The sequence below is a fragment of the Populus alba genome, chromosome 2 (assembly GCF_005239225.2).
Source record: "Populus alba chromosome 2, ASM523922v2, whole genome shotgun sequence".
In the NCBI taxonomy this organism is placed as follows: Eukaryota; Viridiplantae; Streptophyta; class Magnoliopsida; order Malpighiales; family Salicaceae; genus Populus; species Populus alba.
In genome coordinates this window covers 19153146-19169395 of record NC_133285.1, presented here as the reverse complement: position 1 = coordinate 19169395, position 16250 = coordinate 19153146, and the positions used below count along the sequence as shown (strand labels likewise).

Here is a 16250-nt window from a genome sequence, read left to right as displayed (position 1 = left end):
TTTTCCATGCAGTATGAGCATGCTAGTTTTTCATATGTGCTCCAACTAGAAACCATTTTATAAGTTGGAAAATCATTGATAGTCCACATCAAAGCTGCCTTCATAAGAAAATTCTGTTTTTTCGATACATCATAAGTTAGAGCCCTGGAGGACCATAATCGCATCAACTCATCAATCAATAGTCAAAGATAAAAATCTATATTCTAGCCCGAACTATTAGGATTGGGTATGATCGTAGATAAAAACATGAACTCTAGCCTTATATATATATCTCCGATGGCAAGTTGTAAACCATAAGTATAACCAGCCAATAAGAATAAAGAGCAGCAAATGACCTGAATGGATTGAATCCATCTGTACATAACCCAAGATGCACGTTCATTGATTCAATTGAAAAGTAAGGATGCACACTTTTAAAATGTTTGTATGAAAGAATACACCGTCACTTCATCCACCGCATCATATGATTGGTGTCATGTCATATGTTCAGCAGTCTTTGGTGACATAAATAACCTCCACAGTCTATGTGATCTAAGTGTTTTATAACAAGCTAGTCTTTGGTGACAAGAGTCTTTTCCCTACCAATTTTGGGTTTATAACGGGAATGCATGCACGTCATTCAATCGGTCAGATCAACATTTCCAATATAGTACAACATGTAGAAGTTTGGACACATGTCAATTTTCTGGTAACCTAGACCGAGGAGTTTCATCATAGAAGTTCTTTGTCAGCCTTGTTCCCTTCAAGTAAAATGTTTCTCGCCCATTCGACTCTATCATAACCGGCCTCACTCAACCCATAATCTGACTTGATGGTAAACACATGTGCAACAGTCAATAATTTATTATGATTTGTGTAGCCATTCCATAATGGTTTGTTAGAATTTTTCAAAAGATCAAATAACTTGGCGTGTTTGAATTAGGTTCTACATCTATGATTAAACATTGATTAGCATGACCCTGATTTGTTCTCATCGTATCTATAACCATAGTCATATAAGGATTATTTACAACACCATGCATATTCCTAACACTAGAAATTGACTCAACCATTCTTTCTACCATGGTCTTGTGAGGAACAAATGGTTCTCCATGTGTATACCAACACAAGTATTCCTCTATGAACCCTTATTATAGAAGATACATCGTTACAATATTTGAATTGAGAAACTTTTTTATTTTTACTTATCTTGCATGGACATCTAATACCACCTCTACTAATATTTCTCGGATCAAATGTTGCATAATTAATAAAACCCTAAATCCCATTATAATAATCTGTCCTTCACAATCCTTAGGGTGAATCTCAATACATCTATGATTGATCGTCCATAACCTATATCGAACTTATATCAAATAACAATGACAATAGGTAATAATTAATTATATTAACTAAATAAATTTGTAAAAAAATTGGTTTAGCTCAAGATTATTCAACCTACTTAAATACTTCTCTTAATTCATTATCAATTATCTACGTACATATAAATTTGTACACATTTACGGAAATTACAACTCAACAATAAAATTGATAAAATTTAAAATGGACTCATTAAACAAGCTATTATTTATTTCATCACAACACATCTAAGTCGGTAATTCGATATAAGTTTCAACAATTTACAAACAAATATAATTTTATAAAATCTAGAATAAACCATAACATGTACAAAATCATAAATACATATAACAAGTTTGTTTAAGAAAAAACAATAAAACAAATAAACACCCAAACAAAATACATATACTATAAAAATATGCAATAAAAAATTAACATTTTAAAATTGTGTTCAAATTTAAGAAAAGATAGATTTGCTTACTTAAAATAGAAAATCCGCAATAAAATTTCAATTAAAACACAAATGCTATGTTGTTATGATTAGAAAAGTTGCAGAAGGAGGAGTTATATTGAGATGAGAGGGATGAGGGGGCTGTTTCAGTTTGTTTTGTTGTAAAGAGGTTTTTTAATAAAGAAGAAGAAGTAGGAAAGGGGAGAGGGCCAAGTCATATATTAAATATTATCGATGAATTTACTAACAAAATTATTCTGTCTTATGTTAAGATGAGAGGGGATGTGGTGGGGGGGCTATTTATTTTGTTGCAGAGAGGTTTTTTAAGGAAGAATGAGAAATAAGGTAGGGAGAGGTTGGGAGAGGGCCAAGTCATATATTAAATATTATTGATGAATTTACTGATAAAATTATCATGTTTGTCAATCCATCAGTAATTCTGTAAGTATAAGTGATACGTCACTATACGAGTTTCCTTGTTTGAATCCAATTGTAATTCCATTAGTAACGACGTCTGTAAGAACTTACACGTCATTGTACTCTTTTTTTTTTTTTAATTCCTTCTAGTTTGACTAAGATTCCTTCGGTATATACCAATGATATATTTTTGTTTGTAAATATCGGCATAGTTAGAGATGGAAAAAATCCAATCGGTAAAGATCACCGTAAAATACCAACAGAAAAAATATGTCGGTGAATCCGTTTGTATTAGTAGATTTTTTGATAGTGTGAAGTTGGTGTTAAATTGCTCCTTTTGAAGAGGGGAGCTCACTTTAGGTTTTTTTACCTTTAAGTTCCTAATAAAAATAGATGTAATCGTAATAAGCTTTTTGGTTTCAGGTTTTAGGATGATATTTTAGGTACATATTGGTTGACAATTTGGTTTTTAGGTCTAAAAAACCATTAGCCCTGTTTTTCTAGCCACTATAGTGGCCACAAATTGGGTAATACAGATGACATGTCGTTTGACTTTTTTTTAAAAAAAAAAATAGGGCAAACAACATGTCTTCCACCCTAGATGAAAAGAGAAAAAAAGGGGGTCCATTTGCACGGGTCTTAACAAAATTGGCCAGGTGAGCTGGATTTTTTTAATTATTTTTTAAATTAATGCTTTTGTATATGTTTTTTTTTTCATTTATTTATATCTAAATTAATACTCTTCTCTTTTATTTTGTTTTGAGAGCCTCTATTAAATGATAATTATTTTTTTTGGTTAATCATTTAATTTTTGAAGTGGTTTTTTTAATTCATCTATATATTTTTTTTATCTTTTGTATAGATGAATTTTATTTTTTGAAAAAAAATATTTAATTTCAAATAATATTTTTAATGTGTCCAACCTTGCATAGTATTTTTTTTCTCTTTTATTTTATTCAATCAATTTAATGTGTGTGTATGTTTCTATTATCATTTGACTGAATAAAAATATTATTTTTATTTTTGGATAATATTTCTAATATGTGTAATCTTGCATAATATTTATTTTATTTTATTTTATTTAATCAATTTAGTGTGTGTCTATTTCTATTCTCGTTTGATTGAATAAAAAATTATTTTAATAAATAAATTTAGCAAAACACAACTAGGTAAATAGCTTGTCTTACGAGATTAAATATATTGATCTATATTTGTCTCTTAATTTTTTTAATTTTATTTTTGCTGTTGTTTATTTATTTATTTATTAATACATAAATTTTTTATTTATTTGATTATATATATGCATATACTTTTGATTTTCATGTAGAATTTTTGTAGCTGTAAAAACATAATAAAATAGTATGCGTATACAACTTTTGTTGAAAAAATAAATTTTTGACCCACGACAAAACATAGATAAAGTATCTAATAGAAGCTATAAATTGAAGTTTTATAACATAAAAACATTTTAACAGCATGGATTACCAAATATTTTTACAACTAAAATCACAACTACAAGCTCCACTTATACCAAATGTACCCCATTTATAATTTTTTTTTTATTTACGTGGGTGTCCGGGCCAGCTTACGCGCACCACGACTAATCCCACGGCTCACTGAACATCCTGGAAACCCAGTGAACATGTAAGGCACCGCGGGGGTGACAGGCGTGCACAATAAAGTTTGAACCCAGGATGCAGAGGAAAATAATAAGTCCCTTCAACCGCTGGACCAAGATCTCAAGTGCCCAATTTATAATTTATCTGGATTGGTTGAACACCCAAAACTTATTCAATAAAAAAAACTACAAAGGATAGATGATTCATTGTAGCAATTTTTATTGTAGGTTTAGATTCATTGGTTGTGGATTGAAACACTAAAATTATGATTTTACCTTTCTCAGCAAAATACACACACACTAACCTTGGCAATGGGGTAAGGATGATAAGATATTTTTATTGTTTTCTACATAATAAAATAACTAACATATCCTTTAAAGCAAAAAATATTAAACTGCCATTTATAGACTGTTTCGACTTTTCCATTTCAATAAATAGTAAAATGACTATATTGCTTTTTAAATTCAAGTTATCTTTAACATTCATTTAATGGTTTTTAGTCTATTCATTGAGGTTTGTTTTGTTATTATCGAGTTGAATAACAAGTAATTTGATATTTTAAAAAGATATAAAATATTATTTAATATTAAAAAAATTGATGGCGTGTTGTTCGCATGGCTTTATTCACACTATTGGAACATCATGTGAGATATTGTTTTGGCAGTCAAAACACTTGCTTTCTTGGTAGAGTTTGAATCTTGATAGTCCCTTCATCTCTTGCCAGCTCGCATGATTAATAAACCTCTAGTTTGACACTGATAATTTTTTTTTTCTTCTATTTTCTCTCCTCATTGATTTCCAAGCATGCTCCTTTACATTTCCAAAGCATCCATTCAAGTTGTTTTTATTTGAGATTTAGTCCTTGTGTTTTTTTTTTATTTATTTTATTTTAAATAATTCATAAAATTATAATTTTTTTTAATTTCATCTTCTATTGATTTTTTATCTGTCACACTTGGTTCTTATTCTTTTAATTTATATTTTTAATTATTTTTTATTTGAATTCTTTTTTTCAATTGCATCCCTCAACATTTTATTTTATGTTAAAATTAATTATTAATTCTTTTTATTTCTATTTGATTTGTTTTAAATTATTTTTTATTTGAAAATTTCTTTCATGATTTTTCAACCAAAAAACCCGAGATACAAGTTTAAAACATTCACCCAAATTTAACTTAGATTTTTTTTGTTCTTATTTTACAATTGATTTTTTTTTTTTTTTATTATTATTTATGATTAATTCTTTTTTAATCAATTTTTTCCATGAGATTTAGATCACATGTTTCGAAAGTTACACATGTTAACTTAGTTTAATTTTTGTTTTGTTTAATTTATATGCTGTTATTTTTTTAATAATATTATTAAATTAACTAAAATTATTGAATCTAATAAAATTAACAACACAGCTCTCGAATTTCTATTGCTTCTTTGATAGCACCTAAACTCTTTTTTTTTGTTGAAAAACATTTGATCGTGACAGCTCACAAATCTAGTTACAACACTAAAAAGGTATGTCTTGTACATCACATACAATTAACACTTTGAAAGTCTTCACTGACCGAGATTTACACCTCAGGAAGGTTTCTTGAGAAGCAATGCTTTAAGGGACTTGGGATCCGTGACTGGGGGACTGCATGTGAAGTTTTGACAGACGAGAGCAACTACTTTATCTGCAGCAAAATTATTCCTTGCCATGAGAGCTATATTGCTATTATTGTCCTCCCAAATCTCCATTTCTTCATTGTCGGTAGGATCTATATGAATCACCTGCAAACGGCAATAATTGCACCTCAGAGAGAGAGAGAGAGAGAGAGGAATCATAGGCAGAGTACAAGGGGTTCATGAATTGATATTGAAGCCCTTCTACTTACTGTTCTATTGGGATCATATGATGCATGAGCAGCAGCAAGCATATTATCAAATTCCAAGGATGATTTGTGGCCAACTAAGACAACTTGCTTGTGGGAAGGCACAGAGATCATGTCAGCTGCACAGCACATCAGAGGTACTGCCATAGCCATGTCCTTCAATCTCGACTCAAAAACTGCCTGCATTGCCATGGGATGAATTTATTATGCAAACACATTGAGTACTCGAGTTGTAAACACTAGTCTTCCCCAAGAAACGCTTGTAAGTGAAGCAACAGCATACCAGAAGATGCTCAGCATTCTGCCTGTAATACTCAGACTTACTGCCAGTCATCATAGAGGCCAATCTTATGAGATTTATTGCCGAAACTGAATTTCCTGAGGGCTCAGCACCATCATGGTCTTCCTTTACTCGTAGGAGAACTGAAGGATCTTCTCCTGGGGTATTAAAATAGCCTCCTCCCTCTCTGTCGAGAAATAATTCATCCTGGAAAAATAACTCTTAAAAACATGATTACAATTGGCTCACTATTTATCTCAGGGAGATGAACTCTGATTCCTTTACCTGTTTATTCTGTAGTTCGATTGCCCACACCAGCCAATGGATCCCGCCACCCGCCTCATAAAGATCCAGCAACCCAGAAATTAGAAATGCATAATCATCTAAAAATCCAGGTGCTTTAGACGGACCATTCCTAAAGCTGTGCTCTAGCCTGTGAGCTTGTTCATTATAAAGATGCCTTCTGATGAAAGATGCTGCCTTCTCTGCAGCAGTCATGTATTCCTTGGGCTGGAATTCAATGGAACATGCAAAATTATTAGTCATGATCAAATAAAAAAGTCAACCACACACCACATATCTTGCCAAGAATAGTTCAACTGCCCTAGAGTGATTTTCCACAGATCAGTACTTATGGCTACATATCAAGACTGACAGAGCCCAGCAGAACAGATGCCTAGAAGGTACAAGAAATCCAATACTCGGTAACACAAAAAATACACCAAAATGATGATGATTGAATGTATAGACCTTCCAGAAGACAGGCCTTTGTTTAAAATTGATGTTCAGAATAATATGATTACATGTAGAAGTTTTCCATAAGCAGGATAAATGAGTAAGAAACTGTTTTTTTATCCTCACACCATGGTCAAAATCTAGACATGATAAGGAAATGCTTAATGAATAACAAAGATGCATGATAATTACATCAAACTTGGCTTAGAAAGTTAGAATCACACTGGTGTGATCAAACCACAAGCATGTTGGTAATCATACAATAATTCTAAGTTAACCTGGCTAGCCAAAGATGTTAAAATCTTACATCACAACCAACAACAGGGAAGTTGTATTTTGTGCCCTCTGCTTCACCCATAAGGATTTTGGAAGCTCTTGCAAGAGATGAAATTGCAAGTCCATTCCATGAGACAATTACCTAGCAAGCACCTGGTCTGTTAAAGTGTGCATACAAGAGAAAAGCTAAAGATTAAGAAATATTTCTATACAATCCATGCCTTCTTTTAAACAGACAATGACAAACCTTATCATCTAAATGTGGCCTTGGTCCTCTGGATCTTGCATCAAAAAGCTTTTGCCTGCACTCACCCAGAATATCAAGATATTTTTCAAGAGGCAGGCCATATTTTTTTGCCGGTGCTGAAGTATCAGTTAATTCAATGAGCACATTTTTCCCCTTAAATTCATCGTGTGGATCACTCATTCTAGAAAGGTCACAGTTCCCCAGAGGCTTTACATAATAGTGGTCCTTAAAAAGAGTTGAATGCTCTCCAAGGATGTCATCAATCTTAAAGAGGGGGAAAACATGTAGAAAAATCAGAATTAGAAGAGGTTAATGCAAGTTAAATGAATCTCCCAACATAAATTTTTAAGAAAACTTCATAGAGAATGGATAAAAGTATATATAATTTCATCTTTCAATGAAAGATAAGTGTTACGGAATCAGGGCAGCTCACAATAGAAATCCACTGCTCATGCTATGAAATTTAGTACAAAGCTATACTACCTTGATCTTTAAGCAGGAAGATGCAGATATGACTAAGGCTAATAGTATCTCAACCCGAGAAGGGGAATTAAGACTTCAGTTATATAGTATTTGTTTTTTTTAAAAAGGGAGCATATACATGACATAAGCCTATCAAATTGTGGTATAAGAATACTTTGCAAAATGCAGTTGATATAAGTTCCAAATGTCAGCATCATCAATTTAGAACTAACAAGATGCAATTGATATAAGTTCCAGATGCAGTTGACAAAAGTTCCAGATGCAGTTGACAAATCAGGAAATTAACAGATGTGCTGCTAGATTTTACATGATGAGAAATCAAACCAATCAAAATGAAATGAAGATCAAAATGATGATGATGATGATAAGAAACCTCTTGAATGGTCCATATGTAAAAGGCTCCTTCCTTTTTCTTTTTGGCACCTTCACGCTCAGCACTATCAGCATCCTCTGCTGAAAATATTTCACCTTCTGGTCCAATTATGTCTCTCCTCAAATAATCAAGAATATCACGGGATAGACTTGAATAGAAGACATCATTGGTAATGGAAAAGGCATCCAAGTAAACATTAGCAAGTTGGCCTTGATCATACAACATTTTCTCAAAATGAGGAACTGCAAGAAAATACTACAGTTTCAACATTCCATACACAACAACCCAAAATGCAGAAAACCACAACAGAATGCCAGTAATTTTGAATTAAGCAATTCTTTAGGAAATAACTATCATTTTAAAGACAAACCAACCATGCCAGCGTTCATCCACACTATATCTGTGGAAACCACCTCCAATATGATCATGAATGCCTCCCCTTGCCATGCATTGCAAGGTAAAGAAAACCATCTGCAGACCTTTCTTTGCTTCACTGTAATTTCCAGCATCATTCAATTTTTTTGAATGGTAAAGCATCAATTGGATCTCAACCGGTCTAGGAAACTTTGGGGCAGATCCAAACCCTCCATATCGTGAATCATAGCTTTGAGAAAGCTGCAACGTAGTGAAGTAAGAGAATTAAAAAAAGGCAATAAAATGGTGCCTCATCAAGAGTTTTATGTAAAACAATGCCATGGTCCTATGCATTCCCTGAATCCTCTTAACTGATCATAATTTGTGAAAGCGAGCAGCAGCAGCAAAGTACAACAGAAATATGATTTTTTAGCATCTATAAAAACAAATCAACACACAAACCCATGAAAATGGCAACTGAAAAGTGCTAAAAGGGTGCGATGTTGGTATACATATAAAAGTTTCAATGTCTGCTTTTAATGTTGCTATGAGGGAGGGAAAAAAAGAGTTGCTGCAAGACAACAATTGATGCAAGAAAGCTCCATTTATATCCATGATAATAGTCTTTGTGTTAGGATGACAGAAACATTATTCAGTAAATAAAATGTGGATATTGATACAATCTTGAAAAGTCTAAGAAAGTGGCTTTGTGATAACAGTTGAAGAAAGAAAAAAAAAAATACTAAAAGACACCAAGAAGCATCAAATTAATATTCTATGAAAAGCTAATCTATGTTCCTTGCCATGTTACAGAAACACCAAGCAGGCAGAAGAAGTGCAACGGGGAGATACATCCCCGGCCTCACTGCCAAACAGGGGCCTAATATCTAACTCTTTAATATCTTTTTATGCATCAAATTTTAGTCAAGTCAACAACCAATATAGTGAAATTCAGAAGGTTCTAGCAATGCATTAAAATGAGTCAGAGACACCAAACTCAATCCTCACAGTTGCTCAATCAGAAGTTCATATTTGAACATTCCTTCCTTCCAAGTCAGATAAAAAAGGACTACTGTGCAGTTTGCAATAGTCATACTTGTTCTGCACACAGATGCAATGCATTTTGTGAAAGCTCATCTGGCAATTTCTTTGAACTTGCACTTGCTGACAATGCTTCTGACAGCTGTTCAATAGCAAAGGCTCCACTCTTCACAAGCGTATCCCTCTTACTGAACCAAGCATCCTTTACCTTTCTGAAATAATAGAGAAATAATAGACTAAGGAAAAGCAATTAACCTTTAATACTAATTTGAATCATAATTCAATGCAAGAATAAACTTGTAACGATCTAATGTGTTCATAATTGGTCAAGGAACAGCCATGCTACAGAAAACAGGAAAGAAAAAAAGTCCAAGAACCAAAACTCCCACCTAAGTATGGTCTTAAATCCTGGTCTTCCATACTTATCATCTGGGGGAAAGTAAGTTCCACCCATCAAAGGTTTCAGATCAGGTGAAATGAAGACACTGAGTGGCCACCCTCCTCCACCATACAATGCCTGTACAAATGTCATATAGACCTGTAAAATCAAAACTATTTGCTTAGTATATAAAGAAACCAACGAACAATCTATGAAGAACATTGAAATTTATTTGCATATGAGCAAACCCAACCGGATTCAAATGCAAGTGTGCTCTGAAACTAAAATAATATAAATAGACAAACACACTCTATTACACAGTACAGGCACCTTCTTTCATATAGTAGTATGGTATTATTGGCATTTTAACTTTTCATACAACTAGTTTAGCAGCAGCTCAACAGCACATTGTATCACATGGTTCTTGAGAACCTCTTTTATCATAGATTAATCAGCATACAATAGACCCACCGAAGGATAAAGCCAATAATTATTTCTCTGGAAGGCAGTCAAGATAGAGGCTATTTTACCTTGTCAACATCAGGTCGTTCCTCTCTATCCACCTGCGGCAATCTGACATGTTAGCGTGATTGACAAGACCATTAAAAGAAGTTGATAATTCAGGGACAAATGAATAGTGCCAACAACAACTAATGCAAGCAATCAAGATTTGAACAGACCTTCACACTGACAAACGAATCATTCAACAATTCAGCGACCTCTTCATCCTCAAAAGACTCCACCTTCATAACATGACACCTTACACCCATCAAAGGATAAACACCAAACAATTAATCAGTTAGTCATTCGAGTTTTCGATATGAATTTTGGACTAGAAAATGAAAGAAAAATGTCACAGACTCACCAATGACAAGTGCTGTATCCAACTTCAAAGAGAAAGCACAAAAGAAAAAAACGTCATGACCAAATAACCAAAAAAAATTTGATTACATACTAAGTAGTAATTAGCCCCCAGTTTTTGCAAATCATGATGATAATAATAGAAATAATAAGAAGAAACGAAAGAACGAATGGCAAATATAATAAATACTTGATAAGAAAATTGGGACGTCTCGTCTACGTGCTTCAGCGAATGCTTCTTCGCCCCATGGGTACCAATTGACCTTCAATTCATTTCGACAAGGAAAAAGAGAGTTAAAAAATGAGCAAAAATCAATACAAATATCTGTTTTATATACTAACAGGGTTATGGGCGTGTTGAAGGAGATATGGACTGTGCTCAGCTGAGAGACAATTAGTATGCTTGTGAGAAGACGAAGATGAGGACGTAGTTTTTGCCATGGCCAACACCTTGTGCGTGTGGAAACGACCAACAAAGGCCGAGGAACAAGGATAGTTGCGGTACTTTGTTGCTCTTCTTAACGAGGAATATAATTTACTTGTTGTACTAAGAGAGTGACGGGCTAGAAGAGAAGACGAGAGTCGAAGTAGTTTAAGCATAGAAGAAGAAGAAGAAGAAGGTGGATACGACGAGAGTTTCTTGTTGGCATTAACAAGGAAGAAGGATTGGTTCGGTCCCGGTGTGACTATTCGGCGTTTGGGATTCGTCTTTAAATTTTATTTTATTTTTATTTATACATTTTTTTAATATGATATTGTAAAAAATAAATTTTACAAAATATTATTTTAATATATTTTAAATAAAAAATACTTTAAAAAAAGTCAATTATTAAACTCCCCAGTGTTCTGTTTGACAAGTGGAGCTCCTACCCCTTTTTTGACTGACGCTTGTAGTCCTTTAGAATCTCACATGTGGCCTTCCTATCTTTTCTCCTTAGGATCAGGCAGAAGCTCCCAGATGGCACTCACTCATTCATTTTAAAAGTGTTGCTAATTCACCGATGAAATATATTCGTCGGAATAACATTAGTTAGTAATTTATGCTCTATTGCAACTTCTATTGGTAGAAAATTTGATGGTTTTACATATAAAAAATGAAAGCAAAAAAAAAAAAAAAATTCTTGCTGGAATATATTGATGGAATTATTCCATCTGTATTTACATTAATAAATCACTAATGAAATAACGATTTTGATGATTGTGATATATATGGTAAATATTTTTTAGCTTTTTATAAAATACTGACAGACTCATTCCGACTATAGAGATACCGATAATTATGGCATGTGCAGTAAAAATAATTTTTCAACCCTCTAGAAAATATTGACGGACTCGTTCCGTCTGTAGAGACATCAGTGATTGTGGCATATGCAGTAAATATTTTTTAATTATCTAGAAAATACTGAATAACTTATTCCATCTATAAATTCTTTGGTTTGAATTTAAAAATATTTTAAAAAATAAAATTATGTAGAATAAATAATATAAAATTGTGTAGAATAATAGTAAAAAAAACAATTAAGCAAATAAAATTGTATAAAATGTAAAAATATAAAAATTAAATTAAATAATATTCATCCAAATATTTATTACAATTTTAGATTGTTTAAGAAAAAAAATTAAACTAGAACAATGGCGGAGCCGAAGGAGGCTAGTCGTTCCCAAGACCATACGACTAAAAAAGGGATGCACACGTACCACCCATTTGTGATCTCATGTCCATGATGATCTGGTGGAGTTGTTCATAATCTGCTGAGAGTTACTGATATTGCTGGGTGAGATCAGTCGTGTGTTGTTTCAAGGCCACAATCCTCAGACTGGGTGCTCGATACCAAGGTTGTTAAAATCACGATTCAACTCGTAAAATTGTACGTTTTTACGAGTTAATATAGGCTTTACGTGTTAAATCGTACATAAAACTCGGAAATGATAAAATCAGGTCAAAATCGGGTAAAATCGGGTGAAATCGCGATTTCACCACCGATTGAACGAGTTTGCCCGCAGGAAATTTTAATTCAATGTTGCTACCACGTGTCGCCCTCCTATTGGCTCTAACATATCAAAGGCAATTAAGAAACAATTTCACCGAAATCAATCTTCTCTCTTCTCTTCTCTTCATGTTCTCAAAAGTCAGAACATTAAAATCTCTAAATTGAAAATCCCAAATTTCACATTCCTCAGGGCTCAGTGACTCAATCTCGCTCTCAGCCAACAATCGACGGTGTTCTTTTCACCAGCCCTTGCTCGCCCCTCATCTGCATTATTTTTCCATCATCGACGATGTTCTTTTCACCAGCCATTGTGAGAATCATAGTCCACAGTCCACACAACAACAACGGTCAACGGTGTCTCTCCAGTCTTCACGAGGTAAGTAACACTATTTATCTTGTTTCACCGCCTCCTACACACAACACACAACAACACTGTTAATCTTGTTTCTCCAATCTTCTAGTGGGTTTTTTTTTGTCCCTGTCCGTTTCTTAGTCTGATGTTAATGTTAGTTTGATTGAACTCACAGGCTCCAACTTTGACTACAAAAATCCACTGTTTATCTTGTTTCTTAGCCCGTTACTCCGTTTCCTCAGTGCTCATTGGCCATTGCTCACTGCTCAGAACAGACTCAACAGAGGTAAGCTTTTGTTTCTCTGCTCGCTACAATAATTTCTTACCATTCTATTTCTTTACAATTTAATGATGTCTATTATTGAGACTCTCAAGTTTCTGTGACAATGTTAATATTCTAGTGTGCTACTGTGACTGTCCTGTGTGTGTGACTGTGAATTTTAGAATGAAATTTGAGAGTTTGCTTGTGAATTTTAGATTGAAATTTAATTGTGTGTGACACTGTGACTCTGTTCTTTCTTACCCTAGATTTGGATTCATTGTAATTTATTTTAGATTGATGTTGCTACTGCTGAGTTGTGAATTGTGATGAATGGGTTTATTGTAATTTAGAATGATGATATTGCTGCTGAGTTGTGATGAATGGATTTATTGTAATTTATTTTAGAGTAGTGTTGCTGCTGCTGCTGAGTTGTGATGAATGGATTTATTGTAATTTAACCGTGATTTGGGTTGTAACTTGTGATGAATGGATTTGGGTTGTAACTTGTGCTGATTGATTGTTTTTATACTGCCTTTGCTGAGTTGTAAAGGGTTGTAACTTGTAAGTTTCTAACCTGTAATGGATAATAATATAGAAGATGAGTTCTTGGCTGTTATTTTTTTGTAGTGTGTATTAAAATAAAGTTTGTAACCTGTTATAAAATGTTTGGATTGATTACAGGGCTGATTTGAATTGATTCTTAAATTGTTGAACTTATGGCATCTAGAAAAAATTCTTCTAGTTATAGGCTTGATGTGTGATGGCAACATGAGATAGATATTGATAAGAATTCTAGAAAAGTTCAGTACAAGTATTTGTCAAAAAATTATTAGTGGAGGTATTTTTTCGTTTTTAAACAACATTTGGCTTGCACTCGTAAGGATGTTGAGCCATGTTAGCAAGTACCAGAAAATGTTAAGTAGATGATTTTAGGTGTTTTGGTGAAAAATTTAGAAGCAACTGAAAAGAAAAGAAAGGCCCTTCAATATAGTGTAAATGATGATGATGATGATGATGATGATGAAATAAAAGAAATTAGCTCCAAGGAAAAAGGAAAGAGAGTAGCTAGTGGAAGTGGAAGTACACAAACAACCTTAAATCAATTGCTAAAAAAGGATATTAGAGAAGAAGCATGTCGACAAATTGCAAGGTTTTTTTACACTAGTGCAATTCCATTTAATTGTGTAAAAATTCCTGAGTTTCTTAAGGCACTTGAATTGGTTGCAAAGCATGGGCCAGGTTTCAAGCCTCCATCCTACTATGATATTAGAGAGAAGTATTTGAAGCAAGAAGTGGATCAAACAATGAATTTGCTTGAGGATTACAAGCTAGAATGGAAAAAAACTGGTTGCTCAATAATGTTTGATGGATGGACAGATAAAAAAAGACACTGTATTTGTAACTTTTTGGTTAATAGTCCTAAAGGAACGGTTTTTTTTGTCATCGGTGGATACTTCTAATATGCCCAAGACTGCTGATAAGGTATTTGAGATGTTAGATGCCATTGTGGAGAGGATTGAGGAGGAAAATGTTGTCAAGGTAGTCACCGATAATGCTGCAAATTATAAGGCAGCGGGACAATTATTGATGCAAAAAAGAAAGAGTTTGTTTTGGACACTATGTGTTTCCCATTGTATTGACTTGATATTAGAGGATTTTGAGAAGAAGTTAGAGGTTCATCAAGTAACTATTGCTAAGGGGAGGAGAATCACCTCATATATTTATTTAAGAACTATTCTTATTTCCATGCTAAGGCACTTTACGAAAGGAAGGGATTTGATTAGGCCTGCTGCCACTCGGTTTGCTACTACATATTTTACTCTGGGATGTTTGAATGATCATAAAATGCAGTTGATGACCATGTTTACTTCCAAACAGTGGAGTTCATTTAGGTTTGTAAGAATAGAAGAAGGGAAACGAATTCAAAATTATGTTTTGGACAGCAGGTTTTGGCATGATGTTACTATATGTATTAAGACAGCATTTCCTCTAATTAAAGTTCTTCGATTAGTTGATTCTGATGAGAAACCATCTATGAGTTTTATATATAAAGCAATGGATGAAGCAAAAGAGAAGATACAAGTGAATTTTGGTTCTGTGAAAAAAAGGTATATATCTTGCTAATTTTTATTTCAAATGTTGTCATTTATAAATATGAATTTCATATATAAAGTAATGATATTTTTATTGTTTTTTTATATATAGTTATGTACCTATATGAAATATTGTTGATGCAAGATGGGAACTTCAACTCCACAGACCCTTACATGCAGCAGCTTATTATTTGAATTCTCATTATCATTATAATCCCAATTTTAAGGTTAATGCCAACATTAAAATTGGATTATATCAATGCTTAGAAAGGATGGTGCCTAATGCAAGTGAAATGTGCAAAACTGACTTGCAACTTGAATCATTCAAGGATACAAAAGGGTTGTTTGGCATTGAGGCTGCCAAAACAGCTAGAGATAAGAAAAAACTCCAACTCAATGGTGGGATTCTTATGGGGATGAATGTCCAGAATTACAAAGGTTTGCAATCCGAGTTCTAAGCTTGACTTGTACTTTATCTGGATGTGACCGTAATTGGAGTGCATTTGAAATGGTGAGTTTTGTTTTTTTGTTTTTTTATTTTAAATATTGAAATATTTGATAAAAATCTTATAAATTTGAATTGTTTATTTAGGTTCATACAAAACGAAGAAATCGTTTGCACCAGAAAAAAATTGAATAACTTGGTATTTGTAATGTGCAATCTGAAATTGAATAATAACCAAGTAAAAAAGCAAGCTGATGATTTTGGTATAGAAGATGATCTTTCATCTGATGATGATTGGATAACCGAGGGAGAAAAACATCGAGATTTGATTTGCTTAGTGCTATTGACAGTGCAACACGAAGATAAAATGGTAATGAAGATGAAA

General features: G+C 33.2%; 1 protein-coding gene across 2 annotated transcripts; it reads right to left on the bottom strand.

Annotated features, from left to right (window-relative positions):
* Positions 1-5236: 5236 nt before the first annotated feature.
* Positions 5237-11427, bottom strand: LOC118061319 (uncharacterized). 2 transcript variants are annotated; one of them, XM_035074746.2, is made up of 15 exons: positions 11065-11427; positions 10913-10985; positions 10727-10748; positions 10542-10620; positions 10392-10424; positions 9872-10020; positions 9538-9694; positions 8462-8702; positions 8088-8329; positions 7232-7495; positions 7016-7126; positions 6259-6483; positions 5977-6180; positions 5697-5873; positions 5237-5592 (listed from the first exon to the last, which is right to left on the bottom strand). In XM_035074746.2, exons 1-15 carry the CDS (start codon positions 11320-11322, stop codon positions 5398-5400), a joined length of 2430 nt encoding a protein of 809 aa, XP_034930637.1. In that variant the 5' UTR covers positions 11323-11427; the 3' UTR covers positions 5237-5397. The 2 variants fall into 2 exon arrangements, with proteins under 2 accessions (XP_034930637.1, XP_034930638.1); XM_035074747.2 differs by lacking the exons at positions 10727-10748; positions 10913-10985; positions 11065-11427 and having other exon boundaries at positions 10392-10434; positions 10542-10611.
* Positions 11428-16250: the final 4823 nt, after the last annotated feature.